Here is a 20,353-nt window from a genome sequence, read left to right on the forward strand (position 1 = left end):
AACAAGAATACAGCAAGTTGTTTCTGGATGTCTTTTCCAGCAGCCATTGTACAGCGCATACAGCTGTAAAACCAGCTCCACAAGTTGGAGCTCCACCTGGGTTGCTAGGTGACGGGCTGGGCTTTGCTGGGGTTGCTAGGTAACGGCGCAGTGTGACTCAACAATAGGGATGTTCTGAAACGGCTCGTTCTCTACACATAAAAAAAAAATAACTTATTGAAACATGAATTTTGCATAATAGTTTCCATTTCAAACCAATTTTTTCCATTAAAATAAAATCATTTATTGAACTTAAGACTCCATAACGTTACATTTAATTTGTTGTACTGACACTGAAAATCAACTTTAACGAGCAGTGAGAAGTTTCTTTTATTTTCCTAGAACCTAAAAGCGAGGACTTTGTTTCTTTAGAGAAACAAAGTCCTCATTATGACCCAACTGTTTTTCTCTAACCGGGTTTGAAATACTTGAGCAGATTATTTGACTGGCTGCTCTTTCCTTCAGCCTTTCTGTCTTTGCCTTTGGAGATGGAGCCTTTTCCCATTTTCCTGGATGACGGAGTCTTCAGAACCGGGTTCTGCTGCTTCCATTCAGACATGAGCTCCTTCTGGACGTCTGGGGGAAGTTCAGAAAACACCTCAGGGTCCACGTTTCCCGGGAAGTTACAGTCAGATGACCGGGGGAGCGATAATTTCTCTTGCTCCATGACGTTTTCTTCATTAATTACTCTTATTCCCGCCGGCTGCTGGTGATTCATTCTGGACCGGTCTGCTTTCATTGATGAATCGTTTCCCAGCGGCTCGTGTTTCGACATGTGGCTTTGCAGGGAATTCAGATAATAAGGAGACAAAAGTTCCTTCTGGATTTCTTCTGGAAGGAGCCGGAACACCTCCGGGTCGACGTGCGGTGGCGGTTTGGTTTTGTCCGAATTTATTCCCTCTGTGCTGCAGGACGCTTCATAGTTTTCCTCTGATTGTTCAGAGTTACAAGTCATTTGACCTTTCGGTGGAACATTTCTGCTGCATTCACTGATCTCATGGTCCAAAAGGCAACTGCCAGTATTCTGGGCTGAATTATTCTGCAGGAACAGCAGAAGAAGAAAAGCTTTAATGATCTAATAAATTACTGTAACAACAGAGCAAGAAAAAAAACCCATAAAATACACAAAAGTAGACTAATTAGATTAGAATATTATAGAAAATTGATTAAAGTACCGTAAATGAGTCAATTTCATGAATAGTTAATAGAGAAATAATTATTTTGTTAGCTCTGGTCAAAAACAGAACTAACAACTTTTATTTTTCTGCTCAAATAGAAAATTTTCTTTTTTATTCATAAAAAATTGAAAATTTTGGTTACGGAATTACAAAAAAATTAACTATATTTTTATTCACTTATGATTAAAAAACTTTTACAATTTTTAGTAGGCCACAAAAACAAAGGAAGTGACATGAAAACAAACATACCAACATTATTGATAAGTTTTGTTTTTGAAAGCTGATGTAATTTCATAAATATTATACACTGTGTTCCAAATTATTATGCAAATGCAAATTTAAGTGTCATAAAGAAAAATTTTTTTGTTGTGCTATTAAATTTATAGATGATATTGTGTGTCAGGGCTCTTTGAATCACTATAATTAATTTCAGAGAGCTGGATTAATTAGTTTGTCTGATGAGCTCAATTAAAGGAAATCTACTTAAGAAGGATGTTCCACATTATTAAGCAGGCCACAGGTTTCAAGCAATATGGGAAAGAGAAAGGATCTTTCCGCTGATGAAAATCATCAGATAGTGTAGTGCCGTATGACAAGGTATGAAAACTTTAGATATTTAACAAAAACTGAAGCGTTATCGTACAAAAATGTGTTTGTACAGATGGAGGCAGAATCAGGAAGGGGTCTGTTAGACAAATTCATCGGATTAAGAGAGCAGCTGTTAAAATGCCCTTACAAAGCAGCAAACAGTTATTTGAAGCTGCTGGTGCCTCTGAAACCTCAAGGTGGAGGATCCTCCAGAGGCTTGCGGTGCATGAATCTACTATTGGGCCACCGCTAACCAGAGCTCACAAGCAGAAACGGTCGCAGTCGGCCCAGCCGAACATGAAGATTAATTTTCAAACAGACTTGTTCACTGATGACTGCTGTGCAACCCTGGATGGTCCAGATGGACGAAGTAGTGGATTGGTGGTGGATGACCACCACATCCCAACACGGCTGTGACGTCAGCAAGGAGGTGGTGGAGTCATGCTTTGGGCCGAAATCATGGGGAGAGAGAGAGCTGGTCGGCCCCTTCAGAGTCCCTGAAGGTGTGAAAATGATCTCAGCAAAGTATGTGGACTTTCTGACTGATCACTTTCTTTCATGGTTCCAAAAGAAGAGCCGTACCTTCAGTAGCAAAATCATCTTCATGCATGACGATGCACCATCTCATGCTGCAAGGAATACCACTGTGTCATTGGCTGCTGTGGGCATAAAAGGGGAGAAACTCATGGTGTGGTCACCATCCTCCTCTGACCTCTGACCTCAACCCTATTGAGAACCTTTGGAGTTTCCTCAAGCAGAAGATCTGAGGGTGGATTGCAGTTCATATCAAAACAGCAGCTCTGGGAAGGTTTTCTGACATCCTGCAAAGAAATTCAAGCAGAAACTTTCCACAAACTCACAAGTTCAATGGATCAAGAATTGTGCAGGTGATATCAAAGAAGGTCCTATGTTAACATGTAACTCGGTCTGTTAAGATGTTTTTGATGGAAATAGCTTTTGATTTTAGTACATGTGACCGCTTAATGCCTCACATTCAAAGAATGACTGTTTGCAGTTCTTTATAATCCATAAAATGTTTAGAAAATCTGCTGTGCATAATAATTTGGAACAGTGCATTTTGAGTTTTTTAATTTTGAAAAAAATACTGTTCTCATGGGGAACTTTGTTCAGTAAAATTTGATTTATACTGTAATAGTTCATGACTTGAAAATTATACTGACCATCATTTGCATTGACCATTTAGGAAAATCTGAGAAAATATCACTTACATAATAATTTAGAACACGGTGTATATTATAGGTGTATTATTTTAGTCCAACACAATATTTCATAAATTTATTATGACAATAGGAGCTTGTTTCAGGTAAATAATTTCTAATATTAATGAAAAAGTAATACATTTTCCCCATGTTATAAGTGAAATAATCTGGAAGTGGAACATGAACTTCATCAAAATTAAGAAATTATTCACTTAAAACAAGCTCCTATATCTTGCTGAAAAGTTACTTGTAAGTCAGTTTTGTTTTATTTCAACAGAGCTAAAATATATAATTTTTGTTTTTTGAAGTGTAAAACATAAAACTAACTCTGACGTCTTTAACTTTAGTTCAAATCAGCAGCTTGATGTTTGAAACTTGGACACAGTTTGTTTTTCTGCAGTTTCTGGTGAGAGAAATTGATTTGCTTGATTACAACAATGGTGTACTTTTTTGTACCCAGCAAAGGGACATTTACCCAAATATTAGGTTTTCAGCATTTCATACCTCCAAAGATATTAGCAGCTAAATAAAGTTAGCATTAAAGACCATGATTACCTGGTTTTGTGTGGACGATATCTGGGATTTCCTGGGTGATGCGTTCTGCGTGAAGAATGACGTTATGGCGCCCTTCCCGCTCGCAGCCGGTCCTCTGCTCTGCAGATTACTGAAGCAGACGTTGATGAGTGTGAGGTGAAATGCCGCGCTGCTGTCCACCATCTTATGGAAGAGCTTCACAGCCAACGGGACCAGCTGCGAAACAGCGTCTTCAATGTTCCCTGGGGATAATTGATCATTTTGAATTTTCCCCAAAATGAAAGGAAAAATAGAATATCTCCATTTATGCAACTAACCTTACGCTTCTAACCTTATTTGATTTTATAAAACTAAGTACAAAGTGCATCAAATTCACTTTTTGGGCTTTACATGTTGAAAAAGTAAGATATTTTATCTTTAATGGATATAATGAACCTAAAAATGGTTTAATTTGGCAATAATAACTGAAAGAATTTAGACGCATGGGGAATTTTTGCATCAAGTTTGTGGAAACAAAGAAAGCTCTTACACTCATCATTTACAATCAAACACTAGACCAAAACCTGAAAATGTTACTTCTTTAACAAAAACATGCAGTTCAAATTTGCACATGTATAAACAGACAACCATTACATCCTTTTGGGCATTCTTCAAAGCGTTATTAATGTTGTATTTCCTGTCACTTCAGCCTACCAGAGACGATCTTCTGCCCGACGGCACCTGGGATCGGGGCCTGGCGGCTCTCCCTACTGAACCACTTGTTGGTCGCTGAGTATCTTCGTATTGTGAGCCTGAAGGTTTGAGGCTGACGGCCATCTTTGTGCATCCTGGTTTTTACAAGCAAAACACAATTTTAAAAGAAAAATTATGTTTCATTCTAGAAACACACGGATTTAGTGATGACCCGACCTTTCCACCAGACTGCCGAGCAGCTCCCGGATCTTTGCCATGACTTCCTTCACTGAACACATTTTCTTAAAGGAGTCTTCATCACTAAGAGACTGGAACATAAAGAGGACAACAATGTGGCCAGTAAATACACCAACATTCACTTATAATATGAATATCAATCACAATATTCGAGTTTGCAAACATTATAACATTACACTTTCTGTATAGAGTTCTTAGTGATAAAACAAATTAATTTGAAAGGACAAAAAGTATTTAGATTTTGCGTCGTCTATGTGTATATATATATATATATACTGTACAGGGGTTGGACAATGAAACTGAAACACCTCTCAGTCCAACCCCTGTATATATATACTGTATATATTAATAATAAGTAAAAGTCACAAAAGAAAGATGATAATTTTTCCATTTATTACAATGTCGATTGACTGCAGAGTTAAATTAACAAGCAGTAAATCGGTAAATTAAGAAGAACTTTCCTTGTTCTTTTGGTTGCAGGATTATTTAATTAATAAGCAATTTAAAAAGTATTCTCAGTAAACCACAATTTTTATTTTGTGGAGGTAAATTTGGGGCTGAGTCCTACCTGTGGGGCCCCAGTGGGTGTGACAGCTGATTCATCAATGCCGAGAGCCAGATTCCTCAGGCGCTGAGCGGTGGTAGCCCCCAACTCCCTCGCCAGGTCACCCAGAGGGTAGAGCTGCAGGTCTTTCACACTGACTAACCCCAAAGCTTGAAGCCTCTTGGCCGTTTGGTGGCCCACGCCTGAAAGAAATCCCAGAAACACAGAAGCGGAACATCAACACCATTTAAAACATCTGAAGGTGTTGCCCAGGGTTGTGTTTAAGCCTCCTTTTATTCCTTATACTTCGAAATGAGATGGGGCAACTGCAAACAGAATCATTTGTACGCCGATGGCTCAGTTATTTATGCTTTTTTAAGTTGCATCCCTTTTACTGAAAGCTGCTTAAGATGAAATTGGTTGTGAATGAAAAAAAGACAAAGTTTATGACTTGTTTCATTCTTTCATCAGGACAGCTGGCCCTACAAATAGATGGCAAAATTATAGGGAAATTAGGACGTTAAGGACAATATAAACATTTTATATTATTTTGACATCAATAATTATTGATTTGTTTTTTGCTTTAAATATCTGAAATACTTCCAAACTGGTGGTGTGACCTTTTCCGTTTCGTTCACAGTTTTTACTCAATGTTCGTTTTTATTTTTAAGCAGTTGTGAGGCACAGTGGTGAAACCTGAAACTGCTGCTGTGCCAGTTACTCAACAGGCTGTTGCTAGGTAACCAAAGAGTGAGTGAGTTAGTTGATGCCACCTTTCTTGGTTAGCTAGCTGTGAGAGGTTGAGCGGCTACAGCCTTTCCTCTGCCTACACTTCCCAGAGGGCTGTGCGTTATTATTGAATATTCCATCAGACGCATTATCTATTTATATTGATTTTGTGTCTATCACTATAAGAATTGTTATTGATTTACTGTCCAGCCCTATGAGAAATTACTTCATATAAATACTTTTGAATGTGGCTGTCTATAAAACAAGATCAGTTAAACTTTTTTTTACTGTTAAGCTTTTGTTTTAAAAGGTTTAATTGTAAAAAACTTTGAATGAGTTAATCCAGCTTTGAAATGTTTTAGGGTGGGTACCTGGTACTTTTCTGAGGCCACTCAAACATCCCATAATATCTCCGACGTTCTCCTGCAGTAAAACCGTTTGCTGGTTTGGTTTGAAGGTGCCTGAAACCAGTTTGGCCAGCAGCTTGTTTGTGGCGACGCCAGCACAACCAGTCAAGCCGATCTTGCTGCGTATCGCGTCTCTCATCTCCGCTGCAATGTGCGAACCAATAGCCAGCCCTGGATGGTGGCTAGCGTTAGCATCAGCACCTGCGCAGGGGAAGGAAAACAGGCTAAAGGAGAACCTGTAGGTGTGAAACTGAAACTGCCAGGCAAATATTTCACAGATGTTAGCGTCTTGGCTCTTTCACAAGCCAGTTTCAGTAAGCCAGATGTTCAGCTGCAAACCAGAAGAACATTTTTAACTTACTGGAATGACTGAAGACATTTCCTTTAAATGAGAGGCTGTCGGTCTCTGATATCCCAGCCAATCTTTGTTCAACCATTTCTGTGACATCCACAAAGTTTTCGTCAAATCCAAGCCTCTCTACCAGTGGACAGTAAGACAGCAGAAGCTCTGAGCAGGAAGCAGAAAGGCAAGGTAAGCAAAGAAATGTAAAATATTTGAGAGTTTTGCTGCAGAAAACACAACTTCATTAATCATCAACAATCTAAAGAGTTTTCCGTTTTACAGCTGCTGACGACAAAATTTCACAAGAAATTTGCTGGCCTTTGCTTGCTAGTTGGCTAAAATCTTTTCCACTAAATTCTGGTTTCTTAAAAATTAAAATCGCCTTTCTTACGACAAACCCAAACCAGAGCTGGATAGAGTACACAAAAATTGTACTCAAGTGATATTAGCACTACTTCAACATATTTTAATCAAGTGAAACGTAACTGTCCAAGAAACTAATCAAGTAAGAGTAAGAAGGTATTTGGTAAAGAATTACTCAAGTACTGAGTAGCTGATCAAAACATCAATCATTTAATATTTAAAAATCACATCAACAAATGGAACCAAAATATAAAGTTATGTGGAAATTTTGGAATTTTAAAAAGAGGGGGGTAATATTGAAAAAGAAATCCCGATATATTTTTAAATACCTCAGTAATGATAAGCAAAAAATATTCAAAATGGTTTGCTTTTCCTTTTTTTAATGTTATTTATTTATTTTTAAACTTTCCATTATACACTTTTAAAAATATTAATATGTAAATACATTACACAATATGTTTAATGCGTCAAAGAAAATACAAAATACATAAATAGAAATGTAAACTAAATAAGCTAACAAAAAACAGTCTGAATGGTTTTTGCTTCTAAAAGATGTGTCTACAGACTTCTAATTAATGGGGTGTTTTATTTATTTCTCACATTTTTTTCTTTTAAAAAGCCTCGTGAAATATTCCTCAAGCTTACCTGTGACTTTGTAGGACATTTCTCTGTAGTGTGTCAGGTCTTCTCCTTTAACCAGCACCAGTTCAGGACATTTCTCCTTAGCATCAGTAACAGACATCAGCTTGGTGACGCCCCGCTCCCTGGCCACATAGTTACAGGTGACTATGATGTATTTCTGCTGTATACCTGATGATAAGAGAACGGGCTTCAATTGTTACCCAGAGAACAATGATTTTTATATTCTTCACCGGCTTTGTACCTAAAGGGACATCTCTTAGAGCTGGGTTTCTGATCATTTCCACCTGAGCATAAAAGCAGTCCAGGTCAAAATGCAGAATAACTCTGTGTGCAGATCCAGGAATCTTAATGACTGGCCCTGAAATAGACCGTAAAACAAATCACACGCAATATTCGTCATAGCTCCAAATGAACTTAGGTTTCTGGCGTCAGACTTCAGAGTTTACCAGAAGCAGCAGCTGGAGAAGTGGCGGGACAAACAGCAGCTGAATCCACGAAACAAGTTTTCCACTCGCTTTCATCTTCCTCCACCTCAACGTCACTGTTATCCATCTCAGAAAGATTAATGTTAGCGAGTCTATTTACTCTGCAGCACCAGGCGTGACGTCCCGAAGGTGCTCGCTGCATAGACAGGGGAGGTAACATGAGCATCCGGATCAAACGTCAACGTCGCCGCCATATTGAGAGTGGCATTTTGTTCTGACTTGAAAAAAGTGGGCAGAAATATTCCAAAAGTTTCAGCTGTAAGAAATGAATTAATAACCAATCAGTAACTATTACAACGATTTACTCTGAAAAATACGGTCTACCTGGTAGTCTATGTGCAGATTAGTAAAACAAAATAAAAATCAAAAAAGGATAATGTTGGATAATAACTGTCAATGAATGAACACTGTCAACTTCCATATGTCTTACTAAGTTTAGATAACCTCTTCATCACCAGACTGTCATATGAAACACTTTAAATAGTGTTTAAATCCTTTCACTATCCTCCCTCAACCTCATTCCCTAATATAGGATTGACTCTAACAATAACAATTTTAAAATGTAGCTGAAAAGTGTAATCACAATAACTAAAACTGAGTTTAATTAATTTATTCTGTATATTTTTGAGGTAGTTCAAGATTGTTAAATACAACTTTATCAGATTTTTATTTACAGATCCCTGTCATTTTTGTCTTACATATCACCATTTTAATAACTACAATGGGCATAAGTCATTGTATATATATATATATATATATATATATATATATATATATATATATATATATATATATTTGGACTTTACCGCCATTGACTTGTGACTTCATTTGGATTTAAGCGTTTTAACTTGAAAATGGTTGAACTTTTGTTTCATACAAAACTTATGTTTTTCAACATATTTCTTTTGCCATTTCTTGAATCAAATAATGTTAATATTTACTGTGAAAACATTAGATGGAGATTTATATATATATATATATATATATATATATATATATATATATATATATATATATATATATATATATATATGATTGTTTAAAATGAACTGTAAACATTAGTGCTTCATTTTTTTGTTCCTTGTTTCCACTCACAATATGAAGAATGTTCAGTCTATTTCAATGGTATACAACAGCGCCATCTAACGTTGTGGATGAATTACTGCGGAACGTAAAATCATAAGGAACAAACAAACAATGTTTAAGTCAATGAAACTAAGCTGAATTATTATAAATATGTATGTGGTACATCTCTATAATTATTTGTTTAATTATTCTAATAATTATTTAATTTCATAATTTATCGCGACTTTTCCAAAGCCTATATAAATCGGTGCTTAACGCCCGGCTGGCTGAGGTTCGCTGTTAATGTAGTCTAATTGTTTCGACAATTTTCCGCCATGTTTCCTTCCTCTGGTCTTTTTATTCACATAAACTGTCCTTTTTCGCTACGTGGGCTTTGTGAGAGGCCTCATTGTTTATACAAACACGCCACAGAATCGAGGGGAACGTTTGGTGGCTTGTATAAATCACCCGTGGTGGATTTAACAGGTCAGTGGAGTTTACATGAGTTAACTTAATGTTAAATTTGATGCGTCAACGCATTTTACATGAAAAGAAACAAAAAGACTTCCGCATTATGTGACCCTTTCACCTGGTTTAAACGTTATCTACTCTCTACTAAGCTTTGAAGTCATTGAGAGATTATGAAAGTCAAGATGAATCAAATTAAGGTTAAAACCAAACATTTTAGATTTATCAAAAAGAAAAAAACGTATTTTATAGTTGTAGATTTGCTGTGCCCAATATTAGCGCTCATAAAGTGATTTCGGATGCTTTAAAGGTAAAGTAAATTTTAACTGTTCCCGTCCAAATCAGTTATTTTCTACACCTGGTAACTATTGGTAGATGATTGTTGAATTTAATTTCATTGCAGTAACATGATCTCACACTGGAAAATGTAGAAAAAAACAACCTTTAACTTGTGTACATTTATTTTGTTGGGGGTTTACTAAGAAAAATGGGTGTAGTATTTTTAAAGCTCATTCTTTATCAGCAGGACAACACTTTGTGTTTTATCATATTTCACAAGTTTGCTTCAATGATCCTAATGTCTCTCTGATCCATGTTTGTGTTGGATCACAGAGTCCTCCTTGCTATAATCGTACACCAGAAACACAGAAGTTAAAGATTTGTTAGTGGAAGTGTTTTGCATTGAGATTTTTTTAATCTAAGCTTTTCTAGATGCATTTCAGTTTCCAGTGGCATCCCAAAGGGGGGGACACGGGGTGCCACAACCCCTTTTTGAAAAACGTTGCCTCCCCAGAGAATCATGTTCAGGTCATAGGAAGGCATGCATACTCATCTTTTTCAAATAAGACATAAATGTAAAACTCAATAAATAAATACATATATGTAGAAAATAAAAAATTCATTGATATTTATATTTTTTACTTGTCTGGCCAGCTCTATGAAAATTTTCTGATGCTTTTCTATTGACCTTAAAATTGGAATTACGAAAATAAATTTGCATAATGGAAACGCACCAATTTAAAAAAAGATCATACTTTTCTATACAAAGGTTTTGCACTTGGATGAAGTTTTATTTTTCCACAGCCATATCAAAACAGAATATTTCGCAAAACTGGAATGGAAACACTTTTTTTTGCACCACACGAGTCACATGATCAACAACCAGATGTTGCCACTGGTGGAAATAGTAGGAGGATGATGGTGTATCATGTTTTTTAAAGACTTATTAAATGAACAAACTCATTCACATGTGATTTTAACAGGTTTTCTTATGTAATGGAAACTTTGCAAAATTGTGTTTTTTCATTGTTAGCAGAATATCGACAAGGTTTTGTGAACATTTGTAATGGAAATTCAGCTACTGTTAATTTCACTGAGGAGTTATTTATACCTGGTGTGTGTTGCACACACCAAATAGTAATATCTATTTTTTCCTGTGGCTAACAGGGGATCAGCGTGACAGCAATTTTACAACAGTTAACGACGACTCCCTGCATGCGCTGGAACGACTCGATAAGGAGATTGAATCTGTAAGGCACGAAGTGGAGCTGGAGCAGCGGCGCCTCTCAAGCTATCAGACTAACCAGGCGGGCAAAAGCAGCAATAAACTCTCAACAAAGTTTGAAACAAACCTTTCCTATGGATTTTCTTCTAGCAAAAACCATAAATCCCACGTTCAAGCAAAGAAATATGTGGTCGACAACTCCAAGCCGAGGACTGATTTAGAGTACGATCCGCTGTCCAACTTTTCTGCTGCTTTGCATTCTTACAGCTCATCAAGAAAGGAAGTGAAGAGCCGACCAGACGGGGAGAGCTCCAGGTCTTTTGGTGAAAAGCTGTCCACTCATCAAACCCAGATGAACCCACCGCAATCCCCAGAAATCCTCGACGACTACTCTACTGAAGATGGTGTCCTGGTTATTGATGTTTCTCTGTCACCTGACAAAACGTTGGATCAAACTGAACACACTGCTGACTTGGGAAAATCCTCCCAAAATACAGAAAGAGACTTGAAGGAGATTAAGACGGTGAATGTTTATCTCGACTCTCAACCTCAGATGGTAAAAACGAAGGTGGTAAATGCTGCTTCCTGTGATGATGCAAGCAAAGTCCCTGAGATCCATCCTGTGTCGTCTACTTTTGATAAAACAAAATATTGCAGCAATGATGACGGGAATGTAGTTGACTTAACTGGATGTTTAGAAGAGCTTGAAAGAGAGTGTGAGAATATTGGTTTCCAGTCCCCTGAAAGGAAAAAGAAACGGACTGAACTTGGAGGTTTTTCCTTCCCCTCAGATCAACCAAGCAATCCTCTGATTGAGCTGACTCATAAAGTTCAGAAAAAAGATTTAAAATCTCAAACTTCGCTTGCTTGTAAACGATCAGATCCCACCACTCAACTTAAACAAACCTCAATAATGGACCAGGACAAACTCCAGGTTCAGAACCAGTTATGCTGTTTACAAAATGGTGAAAAAACAAAGACGAAAGTTTTCACCAACCAGAAACAAGTGGAGGCAGCACAAGGCAGCAGCCAGATTCAGATTCACAAAGTTACATCTTTGAATCGACACAGCAGTTCTGAATCAACAGAGAAGCTGCTGCAGGAGGAAGATGAAACTGTGATAATAATAGACTCCAGTCCTGAGGATGAAGATCATGAAGATGAGGACAATTACTCTGAGCCTTCTGAAAGCGACCCGATGGAGGAATGCTACCGGATCTTTATGGAGTCAAACGCCGAGGAGCAGAGCGGCGCGTCTGTAGGTGTATCGAAATGAGTCTTTAATTTAGCGTGAAGATTTTCTGATTCACTTTTTCTGTTCCAGATTAGAGCCGAAGTGGAAAAACCGGAGGCGAACGATGCAACTCAAACTTTAACCGGGAGGAAGAGGTTGGCTCACGAAGCCAAGAACTCGGAGGTAAACTCTCCAAACATCATAGTTCAGTGTCACGTGACAAACTCGAGGCCCGAGGGCCAAATGTGGCCCGGCACAGCTTGTTTTGTGGCCCTCTAGTAGGACTGAACAATATGGCTGAAAAACGCATCACAACTTAAGCGTTTCATTCATAATTATTGATTAGTTTTTTGTTTTAAATATCTGAAATATTACCAATTTGGTGCTGTGACCTCTCCTGTGTTATTCACAGTTTTCACGCTGTTATTTATTCTTAAGCAGTTACAGGCACTGTCGTGAAACTTTAAACTGTTACTGCGCGAGTTACTCAACAGGTCGTTGCTAAGAAACCACAAGTTACTCAGCAAGTTGTTGCTAGGTAACCAAATGAGTGAGTTGGTTGTTGCCACCAACCTTGCTGTGAGAGGTTTAGCAGCTAAAGCCTTTCCTCTGCCTACATCTCCCAGAATGCTGTGCGGTTCTGGATCGAAGTTCGGTGAAATTATTGAACATTCTATTGGCCGTATTATCTGTTGATATTGACCATGTGTCTATCAGGATATATATTATTGGTTTATTGCCCCACTCTACCCTCTAGACTCCAGAGGGACGCATAATTGAACTTTCAAGATAACAGTTGTGTTCTTAAATATTATTTTATCACATCTAAAGAAAGTAATAAGTGGAAATATTGCAAATATTTATAATTTGGCTCCCAAAATTGGTGATTTTGATTGCAAAAAGTAACTGGAAAGAAACCCCTGAAAAAATGTAATATTTATCAAATGCAGAAACAGCTATTTATTAATATTTTAGCGTTGTGTTAATGGGTTTTAGCTACACATTCTGGTAGAACCGGCCCTTTTAGAACATTATGATCTTGATACGGCTCAAAATGAGTTTACAGTGTTTAACCTTTTCCACTTAGCAGCCACTGGCCAAGATGAGACCTCAGCCTCAGGTTTTGGTTCCTCTGTGGGAGCCTGGAGCTTCAGGGTTTGGCTCCCGGCCGTCCATCTGTTCTAAGGTCCAGCAGGTTCAGTACCGGGCCTCGGCTGCTCCGGCTAAACCGGGCCAGAATCTTCTTTCCTCAGTGAGTCAGAAAACACCAGAGATGCAAACCGTTCCTGCTGCTTCAACTCCAACCCAGAAAAACCTTCAGTCTTATCCAGGTCAAAAGGGTGAGTTTCTGGAGAAAGTAAAGTGTTTTAACGTGCATTTATATGTTAAATTTTGAATTAACGAGTCAATAATTGGATAGGAAAAGGTGCTTAATGCGAGATTTTTTTTAATCAGGAGTTGAATCAGGTGAAGCTAAAACTATTCCACTTGAGTTTTGAGTAGAGCATTAGTTTTTTTAATTTTTATTTGTTTGAGCTAAAATGCAGAATGTATCTATTTTTGTATTGTTTTGGCTTAATTACTGCTCTAAATCAATTGAGCATTTTTTTTTCTTTAAACTCAAAAATTTCAGAGTTTTTCTAGATTTCTGAAATTAAAGGTCTGAGCTCCAAATGTCAAACATTTAAAAGAAGAAAAACTTCGACATGCAAAAGAAATTTAGATTAAACTCAAAAAAAATTCCAGAAAAAGTGGAAATTTCTGAGTTTAAAAAGTAAAAATGTTGGACTTTTGAAACTCAGAAATTTTGAAGTTTGTTTTAATCTAAAAAACTTATTTTTTCCTTGCAAATGTTCAACTTTTCAAGCTCAGAAATTTCAATATCTTTTCTAGAAAATCTCTAAGGTTAATCTCACTATCTCTGATTTTAAAAAGCCATCATAAGAAACTTGTGTTGTACTATTTTAATGTTTGTATCTTCCCCTGAGTCTCTCTGCTTGTTTTTCTGCTCCTCAGCTTATCTGAACTGCGTCCCTCTGGGAACTGCGGTTATCGAAGTGGGAAGCGACCTTCACCTGATCCTGCCTCAGGGCCTCTTCCCTCTCTCTGCCACCTCCTCATCCAGCCCAGTTTCATCGGTTCTGACTCCAGTGAGTCGGGTCCATCCAAACCCTAACGCAGTCAGGCAAACGGCCGCTCCAGCTGCGGTTTCCGCTCCGCCTAAATATCGCTCCATGGCGCCTCTGCTCATCGCTGCTCCGCCTCGACGACCCGCGGTCAGCACGGCTTTTGGATCGTCTGTCCAGGCGACAGTTGGCGCTTCCACAGCTTCTCAAGCTGCGACTCAGGCAGCTGTCAAGGTAGAAAACAAGTAGATGTGGAAAAACGTACAGCCAAATCACCCCAACGCTCTGTGGAAAAGTAATTTCTCCCTAAACCTAATTACTGGTTTGACTGGCAGTGCAGTTTGGAGGATTTTTTTCTCTGCATTGGGGCTTTAATTCATAGAATTTAGAAATTCTGATGTGCAAAAAAAAAAAACGTTAGGCTGGTTTGAATTGTTTATTTTTAATGCATGTAATAATTATTTAAAAATTGTTTGTATTTATTCAGGTTTTCTTTGGCTACGTTAACAAAGGCGGCAAATGCCACCGATGGCCAACTTTTTCACTATTCTCATCTTTTCACCCGAAAAACAAAATCTTATTTATGCTACTTCTGTATGAAACTAATTCAGATAAAAATCCAATTGTTTTCACAGAGATTACAATAAATGCTCCACAAAAAGCCATTTTCTGTTAATCATACTTTTTTTTAATTAGTTTTCTTCTTCTTGTTATGATCTTGTCGGCTCTCGTTGCTGAAGAAACTTTAAAATCGGTCCATAAACACCTCACTGCATTATTACTTCTGTAAACGGTGCGCTGCTGTGTGACGTCAATGTTCTTCTTCTGCGCGTTCTGGTCACTTTTGGGTTGTAAACCGTTCACACAGAAGTCTGATTACGGTTGAGTTTAATTAGTAGTATGAACGACTATCCAGGAAAAAAAACAAACTTATTTCAGCAAAACAATTTAATTGAGCATCAAGATCTGCTGTGTGAACATAGCCTTTGATATTTTAATATGCTTAATATGAACAATTGGGACTAAAAGTATAAACAGAAGACTTTTGAAATGGGGGATGATGCTTTTCACAGTATTTACTTTCAGCCGCTTCCTGTTAAACGTAAACCGAAGCAGCAAAGTGAGGCAGCGAAGGACAAAGTGCCTCATGACGTCCGCCAGCGTTACGTGAACATGTTCACCGAGGAGTTTCTCAAAACGACAGCTGATGTCAATGAAGCTTTTGAGAAGGTGAACATTCAGCCCCCTTTACTGACACGATTCTGAGTATTTATTATGATTCATCCTGGTGCTTACTGACGGCAGGCCCTGTCGGAGGAGAAGAGTGTGTACAATCGCAGCGTGAACAAACTGAAATACCTGAGCATTGCAGTGAACGCCCTCAAGAGACTCAAGAACCAAAGCGCTGCTGCTAAAAGTAGGAAAAAAATAAATGTATTATTGATATTTAGAACAGAGCTGACTCAATGTAACATTTAGCTGAGTTAAATACTAATCTACGTTTTGTCACACAGAGGAAAAACAGACCCAGAGTCAAAGACCAAAAGGCAACATCCCGTTTAACCAAAGGAAGATGAAGGAAAATGGTGAGAATTTTTTATTTCCCTGAATTTTGTAAAAATTTTAACCTCTTCTGAGTGTTTTCTTCTTTCAGCAGGTGATTTTGTGTTGTATGAAATCTTGAAGGGTTACACTTTGACTGACGAACAAATGATAGAAAACAACTATCCTGTCCAGCACCCAGAAAAACCCTGTTCAGCTGTTCTTTTTACTGACAAGAAAGTGAGCACAGGCAGTAAGTAAAGTGATCCAACTCGGCTGTGTTACCTGGAGTTCCCTTATTGAGCCACCAGAGGGCACATTCAACTCGTGGATTTGGAGCAAACTTCTGCTTAAATCTCTTTAAATTACCTTTTTGTGTTTTTAAAAAGCTCTGAAAAGGATCTGCTGTCGATGTGGGGCCACCTACTCTGTTGGCAAAACAGGGAAACATCTCAGAACAGAGGAGTGCAACTACCACTACGGGAAAGGAGTTACAAACCGAGGTCAGCAGCCAGCTTGTTTTCAGGGTCTGCTGTAGTTTGAAGTACTGCAAATCAGGCCAGGGCGACATGGCTGAAAAATAAAATCAGATTTTTTATTGAAAAGGTGACCTTTATTTCAGTCATCCCTTCTGTGACTTGTACTGCGAGAGTATTAGGGCAAGGCTATGAGAAGTTTTGTTTAATTATGAGAATATAGTCATATTAGCAGAAAAGACACAATTTTACCAGAATAAAAACATCTTTAAATTATGTGAAAAATTTTATATTAATGAGAAAGGAGCTTAGTTGTCGGGATCTGATGTCAGTTCATGTCGTCCTTTTTTTTCCCCAACGCCGTTTGCACCATTGTTTCAAAGTCCTGCTACATAATTTGATGCTAAATTATTTAGTATTTCTATTAAAGATTATCTCTAAAACTTATACCAAAGTACTTCACAAACTGCTCATAATTCCTCATTTTTATTTTATTTTTTGTGTTGGCGTTCTCATAAAATTACTTCTTTGTCTGACTTTATTCTAGTAATATTAAAACTTTTTTCTGCTAATATTATGATTTGAAACTATTATCTTGATTTTTTTTTTTTTTTTTTTTTTTTTTAAATCATCGCCTGTCCCTTTATTCTGTCCAAATAAAACACAAGATGGCCGCCCTGGGCGTTCTGACGTCGCTCTGAACTGCGGGAACCCAAGAAGTGAATGTTGGAAAAAATCCAGATTTTCCAAAAATTTAGTTGCTCAATAAAAACGATTTATCGCCCATTCCTACTGCAAATGGGGAAATATAAAATATATTACAAGTGAGACTGAATAAGCCAGTTAAAATGGATTATGTGAAAACAGAGTGAAGCATCAACAGTGTTTTGCTTGCTGCAGTTCCAGGTGGGGTGGAAACTCTCTACAGCTGCTGTCAGGGAGTCATGGGAGCGCCGGGATGTCAAATGTTTAAGGTCAGAACACATTTAGTGGACACACATTTCACTGATTAAAAAGGACCAATAAAAGTTTAACATTAGTTTGATTTTTCTTGTTTTTTCACCCAGCTGCATGTCCATGATTACCTCAGCCTGGATGGGTTTGTATCTACAGCACCCAGACGCCCCTCAGACTTCAGCTGTCCTGGAGTTTATTCCTTGGATTGTGAAATGGTAACTTATAAAAACATTTATTTATGTTCGGCTCTTTCTAGAATATGTGATAAGAGATTAAAACCTTGTGCGAATGGCTTCAGTGTTACACTGTTCAGGGCCTGGAGCTGTCCAGAGTGACGGTGACCAGCTCCAGTCTGCTGGTCGTCTACGACACGTTTGTCAGACCTGATAATGAGGTCATCGATTATAACACCAGGTAACGTCTCTACAGACGGAGTCCAGCGCCTAGTTTATGTCTGCAGTTGGTCTAATTTAGCATTAAAGTTAAAGGTATTCATTCCCTTAGCAGATTTATAGGCAGAATTTTTATTCAGCCAGAATTTGTTTATAGAAAATGACATTGACCTCTTGCAAAAGATGAAGAAATTGCATACATTTTCATAAAAAAAAATTATTTTTATTTGTATGTAAAATACAAATACAAATAAAAATGATCAATGAAAAAAAATCTGGAAAAATTATTGGCATCAAAATCATAAATCCCTTTTTATTATTGACCAGCTCTATGGTCTTTCTTTTTATTTTTTGTATGCAAACAACCAATCAGAGCCAGGAGGAGCGTCTTGGCGCCGTCAGTCAAGCTTGTGCATGTGCCGCTCGACGTTCTAATGGAGGAGAAACAACTTACCGTCCAGGAAAACAGTTTATTTGCCATCATTGTGGCCATGCTAACTATCTTTATTCATTCCCTCCACTCTTAAACTGTCTGTAGGTTTTCAGGCATCAGTGAGGAGGATGTGAAAGGTAACCACACCTCCCTCAGGGAGGTCCAAGAGACTCTGTTGAGCTTCATCAGTGCTGACACTATTCTCGTTGGACATGGCCTGGAAACAGACCTTTGTTTACTGAAGGTGACTGTTGCTAACATTTGGTTTTTTTTCCTCTTTGTTAAAGGAGGATAATGATCTGAAATTTGGGATTCTTGCTCAAATATCAGGCAGTTCTGTATTTATTTTTGTTCTCTAAATCTATTTTAATTCTGACTGTTTTCACACTGGCTGTTCCAGCTGCACTCATCCCTGTTTATTTAAATTAATGCCTAATATTTTAGAGATATGAAGCTTTAAATAAGCCATAATTTTATTCACGGTGTCTTTATCCTTAAAATGTCTTAGACTTAAATTAAGGCCTTAAAATGTCTGAAATTCATTTAAAAATGTAAGTCGGCTTAAATGAATCTCAAGTCTTAAATCTTAGCTGGTAGGACTTTGCAATTTGTAATATTCTATGTAGTTTAGTTTTTGTGCTGGACTTTTCGGTCACGCAAACGTCTTTTATGATTTAGGCTACCGCTGAATAGCTGCTAGCATGCCTTTGCTAGCAAGCTAGCTTTTTTATGTTTATCATTGGAAAGTATAAATTTATTGCCAACTGGCTGGACGACGTTTATCTTTGCTATTGGCTCACGTTCTATTGCAAACCCATATATTACGTGTATTTGTGCTAAAAAGCTTGCAACTACTAAAACATAAAATGTGTATTTTTTTATTTATTTTTTTGTACATTTTTGTCATGATACTGGTCTTAAAGCTGCAGTACAAAAAAATTTTTTTTTTTTCCGTCTGTTAAAACTGTCGCCGTGTTGTAACATTATAATATGAAGATTGATCTCTCCCACCTCGTCAGTGAGCTACTATTGTCAGAAACAACCAATCAGAGCTGGGAGGTGGGTTTTGGTGCTGTCAATCACTCTCATGTACATGTTGTTAAATGTGCTAGTGGTGAAGAAACAGGAAAACCATTCATCTGTTGTCATCGATGGCCATGCTAACTAGCCTTAGCATTCGTGGCAGCCTATGTTGATGAACTTAGCAAAGAGCAAACAGGAGGGAGTGAGCATGAGAGTGATTGACAGCGCTAAGATTCTCCTACTGACTCTGATTGGTCATTTCTGTCTGAATATATTCCTGCAGTAAGTATTGGGAGAAGAAAGAAGAGCTTGATTTCTTTTCAAAGATTATCTCTTATACTGTCATGACAATTTTAGCGAATGTGTAAACCCCCTCAAAAAACCTTTTTCGTAAAAGTTACATACTGCAGCTTTAAGTTTAATCCATAAGGTCCTTAAACGCCTAAAATGTGAGTTGGTGAAACCTGCAGAAACCCTGTTGTATTCAGTACAATGAAATTATTAGAAAAGGCTCAATCACGTTATTTTATTTATGAAGGGTTTTTGAGCAGCAAATGAACGCCTAATGGTAGCATCCATGTGCAAAAGACACCAACCATTCTTCTGACGCGTCACTACTGGCTTTTTTTATTCACCTGTGCATGTTGGAATATGAATTAAACTAAGGAGGGTCTGACAGGAGCTTCTGATGTTTGTTTGTTTTTGTTGTTGTTTTTGTGCTGTAGCTGCTTCATGGGACAGTGGTAGACACTTCAGTGGTCTTCCCCCATCGTCTAGGTCCGCCCAACAAGCTGAGTCTCAACAGCCTCACCGCTGAATACCTCAGGAGGATTATTCAGGAGAGTGGTGGGTTGCCACTTTACAACCAACTGGTTTTGTTTCTAATCATAATCTGTTCAACCACAGCTGCTTTAATCACTGTAAAAGACTAAGTGAATATAAACTAATAAAGGAATGGAGTGTGTTTTAAAACTGCAACATGTTAAATCCGTGTGCCGCTGTTTCTCCCAGTTTGTGGCCACGACACTGCAGAAGACGCAACTGCCTGCATGGAGCTCATGCTGTGGAAGATGAAAGAAGATGGAAAACTGAAAAAATGAGGAACTGCCACTAATTATACATGAAACATGA

At 37.8% G+C, this 20,353-nt stretch overlaps 2 protein-coding genes across 6 annotated transcripts; one reads left to right on the top strand and one right to left on the bottom strand.

Moving 5' to 3' along the window:
• Positions 1 to 266: 266 nt before the first annotated feature.
• poli (polymerase (DNA directed) iota) lies at positions 267 to 13,365 on the bottom strand. 3 transcript variants are annotated; one of them, XM_032579024.1, is made up of 11 exons: positions 13,348 to 13,365; positions 7,964 to 8,138; positions 7,759 to 7,875; positions 7,521 to 7,685; positions 6,531 to 6,677; positions 6,134 to 6,370; positions 5,058 to 5,236; positions 4,469 to 4,560; positions 4,253 to 4,386; positions 3,581 to 3,801; positions 267 to 1,078 (listed from the first exon to the last, which is right to left on the bottom strand). In XM_032579024.1, exons 2-11 carry the CDS (start codon positions 8,067 to 8,069, stop codon positions 449 to 451), a joined length of 2,028 nt encoding a protein of 675 aa, XP_032434915.1. In that variant the 5' UTR covers positions 8,070 to 8,138; positions 13,348 to 13,365; the 3' UTR covers positions 267 to 448. The 3 variants fall into 3 exon arrangements, with proteins under 3 accessions (XP_032434915.1, XP_032434917.1, XP_032434916.1); XM_032579026.1 differs by lacking the exons at positions 7,964 to 8,138; positions 13,348 to 13,365 and having other exon boundaries at positions 7,521 to 7,677; XM_032579025.1 differs by lacking the exons at positions 7,964 to 8,138; positions 13,348 to 13,365 and having other exon boundaries at positions 7,521 to 7,674; positions 7,759 to 7,874.
• On the top strand, positions 9,096 to 20,350 carry LOC116730055 (RNA exonuclease 1 homolog). 3 transcript variants are annotated; one of them, XM_032579023.1, is made up of 16 exons: positions 9,096 to 9,553; positions 10,982 to 12,297; positions 12,364 to 12,456; positions 13,361 to 13,613; positions 14,290 to 14,633; positions 15,486 to 15,629; positions 15,705 to 15,816; positions 15,914 to 15,985; positions 16,054 to 16,194; positions 16,331 to 16,444; positions 17,318 to 17,391; positions 17,485 to 17,589; positions 17,673 to 17,788; positions 18,305 to 18,443; positions 19,948 to 20,068; positions 20,234 to 20,350. In XM_032579023.1, the coding sequence occupies exons 1-16, from the start codon at positions 9,403 to 9,405 to the stop codon at positions 20,320 to 20,322; spliced, it is 3,384 nt and encodes a 1,127-aa protein (XP_032434914.1). In that variant the 5' UTR covers positions 9,096 to 9,402; the 3' UTR covers positions 20,323 to 20,350. The 3 variants fall into 3 exon arrangements, with proteins under 3 accessions (XP_032434914.1, XP_032434912.1, XP_032434913.1); XM_032579021.1 differs by lacking the exon at positions 9,096 to 9,553 and having other exon boundaries at positions 11,278 to 12,297; positions 16,057 to 16,194; XM_032579022.1 differs by lacking the exon at positions 9,096 to 9,553 and having other exon boundaries at positions 11,278 to 12,297; positions 13,364 to 13,613.
• Positions 20,351 to 20,353: the final 3 nt, after the last annotated feature.

The sequence above is a fragment of the Xiphophorus hellerii genome, chromosome 12 (assembly GCF_003331165.1).
Source record: "Xiphophorus hellerii strain 12219 chromosome 12, Xiphophorus_hellerii-4.1, whole genome shotgun sequence".
Lineage (NCBI taxonomy): Eukaryota > Metazoa > Chordata > Actinopteri > Cyprinodontiformes > Poeciliidae > Xiphophorus > Xiphophorus hellerii.